The 12,558-nt window shown below is 41.2% G+C and overlaps 1 protein-coding gene and 1 pseudogene across 2 annotated transcripts in view; one reads left to right on the plus strand and one right to left on the minus strand.

Annotated features, from left to right (window-relative positions):
- The window catches only part of Soat1 (sterol O-acyltransferase 1), a 49,551-nt gene that overhangs the window by 25,153 nt on the left and 11,840 nt on the right, over window positions 1-12,558 (minus strand). For both annotated transcript variants that reach the window (XM_070034366.1, XM_070034365.1), the window contains exon 3: window positions 6,035-6,093. In XM_070034366.1, coding sequence (XP_069890467.1) covers window positions 6,035-6,093 — 59 coding nt within the window. The remainder of the gene's footprint in view (window positions 1-6,034; window positions 6,094-12,558) is intronic.
- LOC138835868 (U6 spliceosomal RNA) lies at window positions 6,977-7,069 on the plus strand (annotated as a pseudogene).

A 12,558-nucleotide genomic window follows, 5' to 3' on the forward strand; every position in this document is an offset into this window, starting at 1 on the left:
AGTAATGTGCACAATATCACAGAGTTGTAGCTGGAGGACAAAGAACATTGGGAGTATCCAAATCAGTCACTGTTATTTTTTTGCTTTTTTTTCCTTTTGCATGACCTGGGCCTTGAACTCTGGGTCTGGGCACTCTCCCTAAGCTCCTCTTGGTCAAGGCTAGCACGCTATCACTGGAGCTACAGCACCATATCTGACTTTTCTTGTGATTAATGGCAGATAAAAAGTCTCACAGACTCTAGTCTGACTTTAAACCATGATCCTCTGATCTCAGCCTCCTCAGTAGCTAGGATTACAGGTGTGAGCCATCAGCACCCAGATTTCCTATTCCTCCTCCTCCTTTTTTTTTTTTGGCCAGTCCTGGGGCTTGAACTCAGGGCCTAGGCACTGTCCCTGAGCTTCTTTTGCTTACGGCTAGCACTCTACCACTTGAGCCACAGCGCCACTTCCAGGCTTTTCTGTTTATGTGTCACTGAGGAATTGAACCCAGGGCTTCATGTATGCTAGGCAAGCATTCCACCACTAAGCCACATTCCTAACCCTCACTGTTCCTGCTATTCACCCCTTTTAGTGTTTTCTAACAGCATAAGGACAGATCCAGCACCTACCACTGTGCCACACAGACAAAGGCCAGTTAACCATTTTGATCTGTATTTCAAGAGTTCCCATCTTTAACTGAGCTGTTTGATATTTCTAAGAGGGCAACAGGGTAGGTATGATAAAGGAACAATGAACTCACTTCCCCAAAAACCTTCAAAGTAGACTAGAGTCTCATTCTTCCATGCATTTAAGTAAAATGAGAAAGAAACCATCAAAGGAAGGTCAGACTTGTATAGACAAAAAAAGGCAGCAGAAGACCAGGGAACAAAGTAAAATAGACAGCTCTAGCAGAAACTGTTAGCTGTCAATCCTATTACCACCTGTTGCCTTCCTCAGACGAAAAGTCCTGATTTTACATGGGCACGTGACTGTCTAGAATAAATGTCTAATCACTCATTACAGCTAGGTTGCCAATAAGAGTTCATGTGAAACTGGTCTGTCAAAACCTTCAGACAACTTCCTTAAAAAGTACCCAGTTCCTTGTCCCTCTCCTTTCCCTATCTCAATGCTGCTGCCTGGAACTCAGGTGAGATGGCTGGATGGAGCCATGTGGAAAATGAGGAGGGGGAAGGCAATCTGAGTGGTGAAGCAGGGAGCCGAGAGGAACCAGATCCATGAGGACCAGGATGTGGACACACTAATTCTGGATCCCCCCCCCAGGAATGTGGACGTGAGACAGAAATATACTTCTAGCTCATGTGGAGCCACAACTGGCTTTTTGTTCATTTTTACAGCAAAACCCAATCTTAATTTATGCAATAATCACAATTGCTGGACAGAAAATACTTAGACAGCCAGGTGCCAGTGGCTCACGCCTATAATCCTAGCTACTCAGGAGGCTGAGATCTGAGGATCGGTTCAAAGTCAAGCCTGGTTCAAAGCCAAGCCTTGCAAGAAACTCCGTGAGACTCTTGTCTCCAATAAACCACTCAGAAAACCAGAAGTGGCGCTGTGCCTCAAGTGGTAGAGCGCTTGTCTTGAGCTGAAGAGCTGAGGGACAGCGCCCAGGCCCAGAGTTCAGGCCCCACACCTGACCAAAAAAAAAAAACCAAAACACAAAAGTATCTATTAATAAAAACTCCACACATGGTGACAGTGAAGCCACTCCTTGCCCTTCTACCATCTTTACTTTTCTCTGGAATCCACAATCAAGAGATAAGGCTAATGACTAACCAGGCTAGAATGTGCCATATGGCCTTGCCCTTCTAGCCAAAATTCAATTCTTTCTCCCATAAATCCAAAGTCCTATAAATCTCAAAGGCCTTTGAGAGTAGCAACTTTATTAAATGAAACATCAGGAACTATCTAAATTTTTCCTATTAAAATCCCTACCCTTTCAAGATACTGAACATTCAATTTCTAGATTCTATGAGCTACATTAATATCTTTCAAATACATTTTATACTTAAAGAAATCAGAGTAGGGGCTGGGAAGGTGGCTCAGTGGTACAGCGCTTGCCTTGCATGCCTGAGGCCCTGGGTTTGATTCCTCAGCACCACATAAGCAAAAAGAAAAAAAAAGCCGGAAGTGGCCCTGTGGCTCAAGTGGTAGAGCGCTAGCCTTGAGCTGAAGAGCTGAGGGACAGCACCCAGGCCCAGAGTTCAGGGCCCACGACCGGGACCCCCCCCAAAAAAATAGTAAAAAAAAAAAAAAAAAAGAAATCAGAGTAGCTAGGTGCCAGTGGCTCACACCTGTAATCCTAGCTACTCAGCAGGCTGAAGATTGCAGTTCAAAGCCAGCCAGGAAACACCATGAGACTCTTATTTCCAATAAACCACCAAAAAACCAGAAGTGGCGCTGTGGCTCAAGTGGTAGAGCGCTAGCCTTGAGCTGAAGAGCTGAGGGGCAGTGCCCAGGCCCAGAGTTCAAGCCCTATGACCGACAAAAAAAAAGAAAAAAGGAATCAGAGTAGATTTGTTATTTATAACAAAAAATTGTGTAATCCAATTGTTTGGTTTTAATCATTTGACTCTCCTTTAGATTGTTTAAAGTCTTTTTTTTTTTTGGGGGGGGGGTCCAGTAGTGGGGCCTGAACTCTGGGCCTGGGCACTGTCCCTCAGCTCTTCAGCTCAAGGCTAGTGCTCTACCACTTGAGCCACAGTGCCATCTGTGGTTTTCTGGTGGTTAATTGGGATAAGAGTGTCATAGACTTTCCTGCCCTGGCTGGCTTTGAACCACGACTCTGATATCTTAGCTTACTGAGTATTTAAGATTACAGGCGTGAGTCACCAGAGCCCAGCTAGGATACACAATTTTTTAAATTATTTTCATTAATATTATTTTTTTTTTTGGTGGTTCATGGGCCTGAACTCTGGACCTGAGCACTGTCCCTCAGTTCTTCAGTTCAAGGATAGTACTCTACCACTTGAGCCATAGCACCACTTCCAGCTTTTTTGGCTTATGTGGTACTGAGGAATTGAACCCAGGGCCTCATTCATTCAAGGCAAGCGCTCTACCACTGAGCCACCTTCAGTCCTAGATACACAATTTTTATGGCCCCATTAATTTCACTCTAGCAAAGTCCTCACATGCCTTCCACCCACCACTTCCTGTCAGACTGAAGAGCTGCTCAGTCAGAATTTGACAGCCTTCTTTACTCCCTTCCTAAATTGAGCTCTACTATAGATCTAAATTTTCAGAGTTCTCTGTATGTTTCTAGAGTTGGTGAAAGCACAGGTTACTGTTATGTCTGTCTGATAAAAAGTAGCTTTTTAAATCTAAGCATGTTTCAAATATTGAATGATGACTAAAAAGGTATTCACTGGCTATCTGGTAAGTTGTACTACTCAGGTGACAACTCTAGTCTGTGGAGCTGTAAGAGCTAACATTCCCTTTACAATAGGGAAAAATGAATTCTGAGCACCAGCTTTAGTTAACTACATGTGACTACTTCTAAGCAACACTTCCGGTCTCACATTCACTGTTTATTAAGTAGACTATTCATCAATAAGGTATCTAGTCAAACTATTATTCTGATGTTCAAGTTCAAAACAACTTACAAAGGCAGATTGCATATAGTAAGACCAGACAGGAAGCTACTGTAATATAAATAAGCAGGTTTAGGTAGGAGAAAGGAACTATATTTATAACATTATTATGAAAGCCAGGCTTTATACTAAGTGCTTTATATACATAATTGTGTTTGCTTGACATCAACTAACATAAAATGATCATGTAAGAATGTCAGCCTTGTTCAGAGCCATACAATTTGCTTGCTTTCATATAATATTTCTCTTAGAATTTTGCCATTAAAAAAATAAATAAATGAAAGTCGGGAATCTTCGAAGTCATCTGTAACTTGGTATCTTACTCCAGTCCAGTTCTTGTACATTTTCATTGATTGCTATTCCACTAATTTTAAAGGACTACTTTTCTTCAAGGGCCTCTTTATGGTTTATGTCACAACCATGTAGCTAACTAAAACTTTTCCTCAGAAATTCTTTTATTGTAAAGGGAATGATCAGCTGTCATAGCTCTACATACATACATAACAGAATGTTTAATCTAATGAAATAAAAACTAACAGCCAATACAAACACTTCTACATCAAATCATGGGTTCACCAGATACAATTGGGTTGTTCATTCAGAACAAAGCACTATTTCATAAAAAGTTTTCAGATTGCATCTCAACCAATGGCTGGGTGCAGTAGCATGCATTGATTATCCCAACTACAGAGAAAGCACAATGGCTGGCCACAGGGAGTGGTATGTCCTTATCTCCAACTACATGGGGAAGCATTAGTAGGGGAATCAGAGCCAAGGCCAGTCCTGGCATAAAGTAAGACCCTACCTTGAAAACTACCACAGCAGAAAGGGCTGAAGGCATGGATAAAGTGGTAGGGCCTGCTTAACAAGTTCCAGGCCAAGTTCAAACACCAATATGAAAAAAAGAACAGTCAAATCTTCAAATAGTTCCTTAGAAGAGCAACAAAATACTAATCAGGAAAGGCTTTGTCCAGAAAGAATTATAGTTTTGGAGGCTTCTACAAGCAATTCAACAGAATCAAGAAAAAAAAGATGAGAGGCTGGGAATGTAGCTTAGCGATAGAGTGGTTGCCTAGCATGCATGAAGCTCTGGGTTCGATTCCTCAGTACGACGTAAACAGAAAAAGCTGGAAGTGGTGCTGTGGCTCAAGTGGTAGAGTGCTAGCCTTGAGCAAAAGAAAAGAAGATGAATAAAATTTAATTCCCTTTTAACTAAGAACCAACTCACAGTTTTAAGTATCAATACATCTTTTGCACACCATTTTATAAAGCAAACCAGTTATTACATTATAGATATCACAAATAGCCCTACAGAATAAAAGGGGAAAGTAATCTCAATGTTAAACAGATTATTGGAATTAATAACCTTGGACTTAAAAAATGCTGTATTTCAAACAAACAAGATGAAAGGGGAAAGATGTGTCCTTGGCCTTGGAGATGAAACTGATAATAACAAAGATCCTGCTATCTAACTAATATAAATAATCTTACACTCTTTTAGGGAATATTTTTAAATTTGCTGAACTTACTCATTATAAATATATATGTATGGATTTATACATCTAATTAAACTAATAACTAAAACAGGCCTATTTCATCCTCATCATTGGGTGTTAGATATTGATTATAGATTCAGTCTGGCCAATAACCTTTGGAAATGGTCTTCCATTAGAAAGGGAATTGAGGGCTGGCAAGGTGGCTCAGTGGTAGGAGCGCTTGCCCTGCATGCCTGAAGCCCTGGGTTCGATTCCTCAGCACCACATAAGCAAAAAGAAAAAAGCCGGAAGTGGCGCTATGGCTCAAATGGTAGAGCACTAGCCTTGAGCTGAAGAGCTGAGGGACAGCCCAGGCCCAGAGTACAAGCCCCACGACTGGACCCAAAAAGAAAAAAAAATTGTGGATAGAAAGGGAATTGACTTAGATTTGAAATCAACTTACATCCAGGCACATGTTATTAGATTACGTTTGTTTTCTTTAAAAGTATTCTTTGTCCTCCAGAATTTCCTTAAGGTATTGATGAATTACACAATCTGCAGGCCAGTTTGTCCTTATTTGAAACAGTTCTCTGTAGTAGTTTTTGAGTTATTTTGACTTCTCTGACAGGAAATATACTTCTTGATTCAGATTCAACCTTTACTGAAGGCCTATTGACTACGAACCATGAGAGATAACTCCATCAGTCATTCAAATACTCAACTCTCTCAGCTATACCTATCCACACAGTTCACTAAAATCAAGATTTGCTGAAAGAGTCAGAAAATCTTAGGCCTGGGACAGGAGACAAAAGGCAATGTGTACTCTTCTGCAAGATGGCAAAGCGGCAGGTTTTATTTTTTTGTTCTACAGCAAAATATTATCAACTAATAAGGAAAATATTCTCTAAATAACATTCAAATCTATCCACCTACAATTACATTTCAGAGTCTTAAGTGGAAGTTACCACTGACCTCTGCCTCTGCTGCCAACTGTCTCTTCTTTGCTATCAGCTGTTTTATGTCAAGTTGACCTAAGAGAAGAAAAATAAGTGTTTTAAGTTGATGCATGATATAGTTACTTAGCAACACTACTTAAATCATAAAATTGAGAAACAAGCAAATATAAAAGCTGACCCTGCAAACTTCAGTAAAACCAAAAAATATTAAACCATCTCTAAAAATGTAAATGGAAACATACCTAAAAATACAAAGTATGAGAAAACAAAACTACTAAACATATACACAGTAATGACAAATATTCAGTTGTGATGGTATAAGAAATGACATTTCCTAAATAGATTCTACAATTGAGATTAATAAGATACTGCGTAAAACTAAACATTAAAAAAAAAAAGTTTTAAAGCTGGCACCAGTGGCTCACACCTAAAACCCTAGCTACTCAGGAAGCTGAGATCTGAGGATCAAGGTTCTAGACAATCCAGGCAGGAAAGTCTGCAAGACTCATCTCATGTTTGCTTCGGCAGCACATATATTAATATTGGAACAATACAGAGAAGATTAGCATGAGCCAGGCGCCAGTGGCTCTCGCCTGTAATCCTAGCTACTCAGGAGGCTGAGATCTGAGGATCGTGGTTCAAAGCCAGCCTGGGCAGGAAAGTTCGTAAGACTCTTATCTCCAATAAACCGCTAGAAAACCGGAAGTGGTGCTGTGGCTCAAGCAGTAGAGCACTTGCTTTGAGCTGAAGAGCACACAGACAGGGGGAGGGGGGAGGCTGGGAAGGGAGGTGAAGGGTAAACAAAGGAGGAGGCTGCAATGCTTGGTAAGAAATGTATGCATTATCCTGCCAATGTAATTGTAACCCCTCTGTACAGTATGTTCTCAAATAAAATAAAATTTAAATTTAAAAAAAAAAAAAAAAAAAGAGCACACAGACAGCACCCAAGCCCAGAGTTCAAGCCCCACGATTGACAAAAAAAAAAAAAAAAAGATTAGCATGGCCCCTGCACAAGGATGACACGCAAATTCGTGAAGCATTCCATATTTTTGGGGATTGCATAAAATTGCAGAGCTTCTGCATGGCAAAGGACATAGCTAGCAAGAGCAATAGAAAGCTCACGGATTGGGAGAAGCCATACAACGGACAAGGGTCTCAAATCTAAAATATACCTGGAACTCAAAAAATTAAATCCCCCAACAACAAATCTTCAAAGAAACAACAGCCCAATAAATAAGTGGGCTAAAGACTTAAAGAGAAACTCCTCTGAAGAGGAAAAGGAAAGAAGGATGGCCAATAGACACATGAAGAAATGCTCAACCTCTCTAGCCATAAAAGAAATGTAAATCAAAACAACATTGAGATACCACCTCACCCCTGTTAGAATGGCTATAATCAAGAACTACTTTCACAGTGCGGCACAACCGAAATGTCTAGGGCCTGACATGACTTTGGCATTTAAGGCCATCTGAGAGTCAAGGACCCCAAAGTAACATCATCAGTAGACTGGACAGAAACACCAACAGAAAAAGCACAGTGAGGAAATGCATTGACTGTACTCTGTCTGGAGAAGACAAAACATTTCCTCTGGAAACTCTACCTTTTGCAACCTAAAGCCACAATATCTATGTTATCTGAAGAACCTTAAGACAGACATTTTTAAAACAAAACCAAGTTGTATCCTGAGACTACAGTCAGATAAAAAATGGAAGTTCCTTCCAGATAGGTTATGTTATCAACCAAGGCCTACAAGAATTCCAACAGAGATAACGTTCCAAGAAAAAAGAAGGTCAGAGTTAAAAAAGCATAAAATCATAGAAAACAAGACAACACAAATGGGAAACCATAAACAAAAGCCAATATGAGTTGCCATTTACAGGATGTAAAATACAAATGTTTAATATGGTAAATAAATAAATAAATAAAAAGCAAAACTCAAAAATATAAAATAAGGAACAATAAACTAACTGGCCAAATATATTTTAAAAAATAACCAAATCAAATTCCCAAATGTAATATAAAAATCAGAATCTCAAACTCAATGGATAGATGGATTAAACAAATCTGAAGAGATGGACATAGTAGTACATATCTATAATCCCCTACCTCAGAAGATTGAAAGTTCAAGGCCAGTCTGGCCTATGTAACAATACTCTACCTTTAAAAACTAAAAATAAAGGTATGTGTTGGGCAGTGACACAAACCCAAGCTACTTGGGAGGTAGTATTAGGATATTGTGGTTTTAGGTGAACCCAGGCAAAGTTAGCAGGACCTTATCTTAAAAACAGGCAAGGAATGATGGTGTATGGCTGTAATCGCATTGATAACTTACTTATTCCTTCTGTTTACATGCTTACTTATTAAAGAAAAACCCACAGAAGGACCCAGTATATATAAGGCATGGGTATGTACCTCAAACTCTTCGTTTAGGATCCAGGAGAAACATAACCAGAAGATGACAATATCCACCAGAGACATGGGAGAATAGGGAGTCTGGTACAGAAGTCAGTATTGGAGCTGACGAATGCAGCTCAATGGTAGCACACTTGCTTAGCATGCACACGGCCCTCGGTTTGATCTCTAGCACTGTAAAAGAAATTTGAGCCAACTCTCAAAGGATAAAGAAAAATGACAGTGAACCTATGCTAAAAAGATTCTTCTGGAAAAATAAATAGTATGAAGGCTTGCTGGGCTTTTGGAGACTAGCCTGGATCAAATGCCTACAAATACCAAGCTCTCGTTGCTTTAAAATACTGTATTTAGGAACTGGAGGTGTGGCTAAAGTTGCAGAGCTACATCCATGAGTGAAAAAAGCCAGAGCCTGCAGGGCACAGTGGCTCATGCCTGTCATCCTAACTACTCAAGAAGCTGGAGACTTAAGGATTGAGGGTTGAAGCCAGTGAGGGCAGAAAAGTCCCTGTGAGACTCTTATATCCAATTTACCACTCAAAAATTGAAAATGGAACTGTGGTTCAAATTGGTAGGGAGACCACCATGTGGGTTGGGCAGAAGAGCTTATTGGGAGAACCAAACTGCAGGCCTGCACCAGAGGTAGGTGTGCAGAGTGAGAACTATTGGCAGAGAGAGAGTATATAGGGAAAGACAAGGAGGAAATGTGGCCACCGGGGCTACAGAAGTGACCACAGAGGATGAGGAAGTGACCTCAGAGCCTGGGGCCCTTTTGCTGACTCACAGTCAGATGACTGACAGTAAGGTGATTAACAGTTACAGGTGATTATTGGTTTCAGGTAGGTAGTTTCTGGTATGGCTACGTGCTGTCCTACATGCTGTCCTACGTGAAGAGGAAAGAGGGAAGAGTGGGCAGGAGCGGGAAGGAACTTTTCTCCCTCCGCTCCCACCTAACACTAGCCTTGAGCAAGAGCTTAGAGACAATACCAGGCCGAGAGTTCAAGACTCATGACCCACCAAAAAAAAAAAAAAAAAGAGCCAGAGCTTGCAGAAAAATAATGAACACACAAAAATAAGAAATAAAATATTCTACTTAATAGGATTTTTCCAAAGGGTCATTTTCATTTACTTTCTGGTTTATAATCACATTCTGGATCAATACTGTCCAACAGAAATATAAATAACATGTGTAATTTTGCATTTTCTAGGACCCATATTAAAAAGAAGAGAAATAGCTGTAAGGAGCAAAGGGCATGTGAAGAAAAAAAACAAAGTGCAAACAAGTCTTTGAAGTCTGATGTATATTTTACAACAGGGCACCTAGATTCAGTCAAACAAATATGAGGTGCTCAAACAGACCATTATACACTGCTACTCTTACTTACCCTCCCCAAGCAACTGAGATTACAGGAGTGAGCCCCTGCACCCCCTACACATGACTTATAATTTGACATAGCTATGGTGGACACATTTGGTTGCTTCATTGTTTCACTGTCCTTGCCAGAAACTAACTTCAGATTAGAGGCTAGAGATATAGCTAGGTGGTAGAGCACATGCTGGACATAGGTGAATCCTTGTGCTTAATCCCCTGCACCACAAAAAACAAGGGAGAAAAAGTCATTTTTATCAGAGTACAGCAGCTTATTGATGGTTTTCTAAACTGTGGCAACAAAGTAAGAAAAGAAACAAAGTATATTATAGCAACCCTCAGGAAAGCTGTTCCCATCTGAAGTCCTGAAGGAACAAAGAAGAATCCAGAGCAGAGAATTTGCAGAGAAGTATTGGAAAGGTGTGGTGGCTGCCAGGCAGGCCCAGGACTAAAGTGCTGAACACACCCACCTTGCTCTTCACCCCTGATCTCTAGGCGGTGGCAGCCATAGGCCAAACACTGTAGGAAACCACAGAGGACTTAAGGTCAGCCTCCCCCGGCACAAAGTATAGAAAAGAGTAGAGAGAGCGACATGGTCTGTAATCTAATCCTGGCCACTGAGTCATGCAAAGTACGTCAGGGACTCCTAGGGAAGGTGCCATTGCTCCAAAGCAGTAGGGAAAGTCAGTTTGCCTCCTGGAGCTGGGAACTATTCTCCTTCTTACCCACTCCCTGACATTATTTCAGTTTTTCCCTTTTACTACACCAATTTTCTAGACTTGCCTCGCCCCATGCCAATACCAGCTATCTACTTTCGGATTCTACGTTTTTGGCAGTGCAAAAATAACTAAGAACACAAGCCAAACTGTTAAGTCTCAACCAGGCCCAAAATGTAAAGATGCAACCTTTGCCTTTGTCTTTTGATGAGTTTGGTGTTTTGTTTTGTTTTTTAACATTCCTCACAACAGTGGTTTTAAGTCAGACTCTACTGGCTCTACTAGCTACTCAGGAGGCTAAGACCTGAAAGACAGAGGTTAGAGCCAGCCTGGGCAGAAAAGTCCAAGTGACCTCCAATGAACCAGCTGGACCGGAGGCATGGCTCAAGTGGTAGTGTGCTAGCTGTGAGCAAGAAAGCCAAACTGAGAATATTAAGTACTGAGTTCAAGTCCCAATGCCAGAAACAAAGAAAAAACAACGGTGGCTCAAACTTTTTTATCTTCAAGTCCCAACCAGCTCTACCACAGGTGTCCATGAACTCAGGACCCTCCTGCCTCAGCCTTCCAAGAGCTGGGAGGACAGTCAAATGCCATAATAGTAAACTCTTCTACTGCTGTTTAAGTTTTCATCATATATTACCTTCTTTTCCAATGTTTTTGTGCAAGAAAAAGGTGGTCTATCCTTTTCAAGATCCACTCTTCAGATAGTCTTCATTCTTCCCATAACCTTTAAGAATTTGTCCTAGGGCTGGGAATGTGGCTTAGTGGTAGAGTGCTTGCCTAGCATGCATGAAGTCCTGGGTTCAATTCCTCAGTACCACATAAAAAGAAAAAGCTGGAAGTGGCACTGTGGCTCAAGTGGTAGAATGCTAGCCTTGAGCAAAAAGAAGCTCAGGGACAGTGCCCAGACCCTGAGTCAAACTCCAAGACTGACAAAAAAAAGGGGGAGAGGAGGAGGAGGCAGGAGGAGGAGGAGGAGGAGAAGGAATTGTTCTGAAAGTTCCCAGTGCACTGAGTCATTTATATTGCTACATAAAGCCAAATTATTCTCTAAAAGCTTTGTGTCAGTGGAGAAGGTGGCTCAGTGGTAGAGTGCTTGCCTTGCATGCATGAGGCCCTGGGTTCGGTTCCTCAGCACCACATAAGCAGAAAAAGTTGGAAGTGGCACTGTGGCTCAAGAGGTAGAGCGTTAGCTGAAGAGCTCAGGGACAGTGCCCAGGCCCAGAGTTTAAGACCCACAACTGACAAAAAAAAAAAAAGTTACAAAATAGGCCAGCCATTTGGTGGCTGATTCCTATAAACCTAGCTAGTCAGAAGGCCACGAAATAAAGATCACAGTTCAAAGCTGGCTTGGACAGACTCTTATCTCAGGAGGAGGAGGCAGAGGAGGAGGCAGAGGAGGAGGAGGAGGAGGAGGAGGAGGAGGAGGAGGAGGAGGAGGAGGAGGAGGAGGAGGAGGAGGAGGAGGAGAAGAAGAAGAAGAAACAACAACAACAAAAAAAAAAACAGAAATGGTGCTGTGGCTCAAAATGGTAAAGCACTAGCCTTAAGCAAAAAAGCTCAAGGACAGTGCCCATACCCTTAGTTCAAGCCCCAGGACAAGCACAAAAAAAAAAAAAAGTTATATAATAGTACATTTGGTACAGTGATAATAACAAACCAATCAAACTGACATGTGGGGAGCAAAACTTTAAAAAAAAACAGTGGCTCTTTCCAATAATCCATTGATTCTCAAACCCATTTTTGCAACTTACATTCTCTTTGTGGTCATAAGGGCTTCCAAGTTGCTAAGGAGTGATCTTTAAACTAACTGTAATTTTAACGTACATAATGTATTCATTTGAGATGACAGATATTCCAATTACCCTGATCAAATCACTGTATACTATACATATAAAGAATTGTTGCATTGTATCCATAATCATATAATTGGGCTGGGAAGGTGGCTCAGCGGTAGAGTGCTTGCCTGGCATGGAGGCCCTGGGTTCGATTCTTCAGCACCATATGAACAGAAAAAGCCAGAAGTGGTGCTGTGGCTCAAGTGGT

The sequence above is a fragment of the Dipodomys merriami genome, unplaced genomic scaffold (genome assembly GCF_024711535.1).
Source record: "Dipodomys merriami isolate MVZ:Mamm:240054 unplaced genomic scaffold, mDipMer1.0.p SCAF_24, whole genome shotgun sequence".
In the NCBI taxonomy this organism is placed as follows: domain Eukaryota; kingdom Metazoa; phylum Chordata; class Mammalia; order Rodentia; family Heteromyidae; genus Dipodomys; species Dipodomys merriami.